This window comes from Echinops telfairi, unplaced genomic scaffold (assembly GCF_000313985.2).
Source record: "Echinops telfairi isolate 266 unplaced genomic scaffold, ASM31398v2 ScPeMD7_7420;HRSCAF=8458, whole genome shotgun sequence".
Classification (NCBI taxonomy): Eukaryota; Metazoa; Chordata; class Mammalia; order Afrosoricida; family Tenrecidae; genus Echinops; species Echinops telfairi.
Genome location: NW_022111320.1, coordinates 44,692,528 through 44,697,058, shown reverse-complemented (window position 1 = coordinate 44,697,058; position 4,531 = coordinate 44,692,528). Strand labels below are relative to the sequence as shown.

At 42.4% G+C, this 4,531-nt stretch overlaps 1 protein-coding gene across 1 annotated transcript in view; it reads right to left on the bottom strand.

Moving 5' to 3' along the window:
- The window catches only part of LOC101656273 (collagen alpha-4(VI) chain-like), a gene marked incomplete at its 3' end in the record, with an annotated part of 122,093 nt that overhangs the window by 55,467 nt on the left and 62,095 nt on the right, over window positions 1-4,531 (bottom strand). The window contains exons 13-14 of the mRNA XM_045297695.1: window positions 1,943-2,005; window positions 1,030-1,095 (exon numbers count right to left, since the gene is read on the bottom strand). Coding sequence (XP_045153630.1) covers window positions 1,030-1,095; window positions 1,943-2,005 — 129 coding nt within the window. The remainder of the gene's footprint in view (window positions 1-1,029; window positions 1,096-1,942; window positions 2,006-4,531) is intronic.

Below are 4,531 nucleotides of genomic sequence, written 5' to 3'. Positions count from 1 at the left end.
CAGCCCATCCCTATCAAAGACCAGGAATGGTGAACAGCTAAAATTAAAACAAGGCATTAAAGGGCCAGGCCTCCAACAGGGCCTAGGATTGGAGCTGGTGCAAGCTCTGTTCACAATGGAGTGTCTCTCCTTCAAACACCTGGATTCCTTTTTTTTTTTTTTTTTGTACACTGGTTCATAAGTTTTTTTTTTCAATTTTCATTTTTTTTTTTTTTTGTACACACAATCCAGAGATCTGATGGTCAAGGATCATTTTCTTTCTTTCTTTCTTAAACCATGCATTTTCAATGACCTCCTCTGCATGGGAAGTTGGAAGCTAAATAAGGAAGACCGAAGAAGAACCAATACATTGGGATGGTGGGGAAGACCACTGAAAGTGGCGTGACCGAGTTATCCAGCGATAACTTCCAACACGTTAGTATCTGCCACGTTAACAAGCCTTTTTCCATCTATGAGATCTTCTGTCACAAAACACTTGTTGACTTCAGAATTGAAAAGCGTCTCGTCTCAGAAAATGGCCAGGACCTAATTCCCACCAGTCATCAATTGCTGTGATGCAAAGCAAGCTGACAATGGAAGGGCTTTGAACATCTTTTAAATGAATATATTATCAAAAAATGTTCAAATAAATAAAATTAATATATTGTCTCAAAATGGGAGGATTTTAAAGCTGGGGCGGGGGGAGTGTGGACTTCCTTGGGTCTAATCCTTTAATTTTAAAAACCAGAAAGTCAAAGGGCAAAGGAATAAAATAACATGCTCATAGTTACTCAGCCCACTACTATTACTAGCATTTTGAGAGAGGAGACATATACAGAAAACAATAACAACAAAACTATAACGCAAGGGTGCAAGGAGAAAGATATAAGTAGGAATGATATCTACAGCTCCTGTGTCTATGGACAGTAGAGTCCACTGGGCTGATTCCTAACTCTCTTTGCAGATCAAACCAGGATGGCCAAGCCTCTGTGCCAGGTACCATCTATTCCCATGTCTACTGGTACCCACCAGACAAATAGGGACCCTTACCCGTTGCCCATGCCTTCCTTTTTCTCCCTTAGGGCCTTGGATGTAGCTATCAGTTCCAGGATCCCCCTAAGAAAAGAAAAGATTGGTTATTTCAAGTGAATGGCAAAGAAAAGAAAAGAAATTACAGGGAAAAGGGGTGTTTAAAGGGAAGGAACGCCAAGAAACCTTTCCATTGCATGGGGTGGGTGTGCTTAGCAATTGCAAACACTCAATGCAATTAAAATGTCAGTCCCTCTTAGAACCCAGATTCTTGGAGAAGGATATAGATAGCAGTCCTACCCCCTGAGCCATGAGACAAGATGAAGTGGATGGTGCCTGGCAGACAGTACTAAACATTTTGATCAAGGATCTAATAGATAGATCCTAATCATAAGGAAGAAAAAATTGTGAAACAGAACTTCAAAATTATTATTGGAACACAGACTTCCTGTATGCTGTGAGACTGGGGGTGTTCCAAATAGCTCTTAAGTTTGAACTGAATCTATCACATAAAGCCATCTTTAAACTAAACCATTACTTAGTCCCTTTAAGAATGTCTACCTTGGTCATGGCACTCAATAATTATTTAGATGGGATTAAATGGACAACAGGAACTCTAAGGGTCAGAGAGTCTAGGTTATCAATGCTAGAATAATAGGGCCCCAGATGGGGAGAATGGTGACAGACTACTTAACCGTTGCCAATGAACTGAGTATGTAAAACTTGCTGAGTGGGGATGCTTTGTTGTGCATATTTTCACCAAACAACAACTAGTTTCGCTGTCAGGTGGGTTTTCCTCTCAAGCCTCCTTATCTGGGTGGAGATAGGCTGAACAGTTGCCTCACTGAGGAATAACTAATTGTTCTTATTGTTCTGTGTGTCAGGCAAATACGCACAGCGTCCTGGAATGAAACCCTCAGAAATCACCACTCACAGGCTCTCCCCTCAAGCCTTGAGATCCACGCTCGCCAGGTTGCCCAGGGGGTCCCACCAAGCCCTGAAATCACGAAGGGGGAAAAAACAAACATCATGTTTTGTTTTGTTGTTGTTAATCACCTGGGCCTAGAAGCAAGAGAACATTAAGAGGGAAGATGCGAATCAAGACAAAAGAGCAGCTTAGTCCTTGGATTGTAAAGCATTCACTGACAGAGCAAACCATTCATGCACCTGAGTTTTGCCCATCCCATTATCCTGTAAGCTGTGTTCAAAATCTCAACAGTTTCTGCGACATTTTTCCTGAAAACAAAATTACACAGCCACACACTGTTCTCTTAAATCAGTCAACACAAAAAATGAGGTTTGAGCAAAACTGCTTTCACAAAAAAATTCACTGTGACCCAAGAGAACCTTTTTCAGGCGACGCCACTGGGTGCACTAACTCATAGCGAGTTGCTGGATGCTCCCCTAGTGGGAAAATGTCTGCTAGGAAAACTCCACTGTGCCCAGTGCAATTCCAGTTTTGTTTTGTTTGAGGGGGAGGGGGGCACTCCCTTGTGCAATAGTGGAAAAAGTCCTAAGCATGGCCTCAAATGGATCCCCACTTGCCCACCCGGATTTCCTACTGATTCCTTATGCTTTTGTATTTCATCCCTCCATACCTGCTGAATTAGAACCCTTATTTCTCCAAACCAAACTTGGATTCTCTTAACTTTAAACCTTTCTTTGTGTCTTTTCTTTAGCCTAGCAGGTCCTCTCTCTCTCTCCCCAGGCCCTTAGACAAAGGTCGAAGTGAAAAATGCCTTCACTTTGTGCTCAAGAATGTGTGAATCTTCTCCACCCTCCTGTAACCTCTTCAAATGCCATAAGGCTTTAGTACAGATGGCTGCTCTCTTGCCTCTTCCTGCCTCCCTCATCACGTGGTTGACTGTTATTCATCCTCTAGGTTCAGCCATACCTTCACTCCTGGATGAAGTCTTCCTGACCGCACAGGCTGGAGGAGATGCCCCACACTTACCCCTCACCACATGATCATCTCAGAGGGACTCTGACATCTATTTTCATGACTATTTCATTAATGTTTGGCTCTCTATATACAAGTTAGTTCTGAGATATAGAACCCATGCCTGCTTTGTTCCTCACTCTAGAAGCATGCCTGGATTGTTACAAATGCTCAGTAAGTGTTAAATGTTTGATCAAATGAAGAAAAGCCAGTCTATTCTTTATCATTTCCAAGTCACCATGCACCCACTGACTCTTTATTTGCCCCATTCTTACAGCCTCTATCCTATATTGTCCAGTAGTATCGTTTTTCTGCCATGAATTCTGTCTTCAGTACCAAGTGGGCTTTCTGTTGGTCATAACACTGTCTGATGGATTTTTGAACTCTGTGTGTGTGAGACACAGGTAGGACATGAACGTTCAACAAACACTTGACAGATGTTTCTTAAACTGAACTAACTTTAAATGAAACTGAAGGTTCTCTAGTCTTGAGGAGACCCGGTGTCTTCCATTTTCTTCAAACTTGGATCCAAAAACTGTAGTTTGGAAATTAAACCTCACTAAAGGATCGTGTCTTCTGACTCCCTTTCTTTCACTTATCAGGAAATCAATCCACAGCACTAAGTGTGTATCTGTGGAGAGAAATACACTGCTTTTAATCCACAAAAGGCTCGATGATGTAGAAGTAAAAAAATGCACTTCCTGTGGTGTCCTGGTGACTGTCGGGTAAATGTTACACTGCTAATTGTAAAGCTGGTGGTTCAAACCCACCAGCTTCTCTGAAGGAAAAAGAGGAGGCTGTCTGCTCCTGTAAAGATTTATAGCCTCAGAAACCCTACTCAGGGTAGCCATGAGTTGGAATCTACTCAATGTCAGTGGGTATGCCAAAAGGGAGAGGCTTCGTAGCATCATAGCTTCAATAATGGACTCAAACATAGTAATGATTATGGGGACTGTACACATTTTGGAAGCAGTTTATTATAGGTAGGATCACTATAAATCAGAACTGATTTGGTAGCACCTAACAATAACATCCAATCGAATCCAATCAATCACCAGAAGCTGATACATCCATATATAGTACATTGTTGAGAAGGGGTTTTCAGCCATGGTTGGATTTAGTAGAAAAGAAGCCTGTATTCAATGGATAGATAAAAGCTGTGCCATGCACACAAGAAGAAGTCGCAGTACATGGGCCAGCTACCCGTCTTCTCTAACATAAAAATAGAATTACAAGCGTGAGGCAGGGTATGATTATTGTCAAGCAGATCATGCAAATAATGTAAGTTATAGAGCCCTAGAGCAGGGAGACATCACTACAGACTGACATGAGGAGGAAAACAGGCCTGAACAAGGAAGAAACGTGATAGTCAAGTAACCACTGAGGATGGAGGTCAGAGAAAGGCATTCCAGAACAGGCACCCCTCATGAGCAAAGACGCAGGGGTGGGTGTGCTGAGGGCAGAAGGCATGTTCAGGGAACGATGAGCAGTGAACAATGACTAGGAAGGTGTTTCTTGAGATTAGTGAAGGATGTGGTGGAAAGGGCTCTGGATATGAGACCAAATCATTGGTGACAGGGAGTC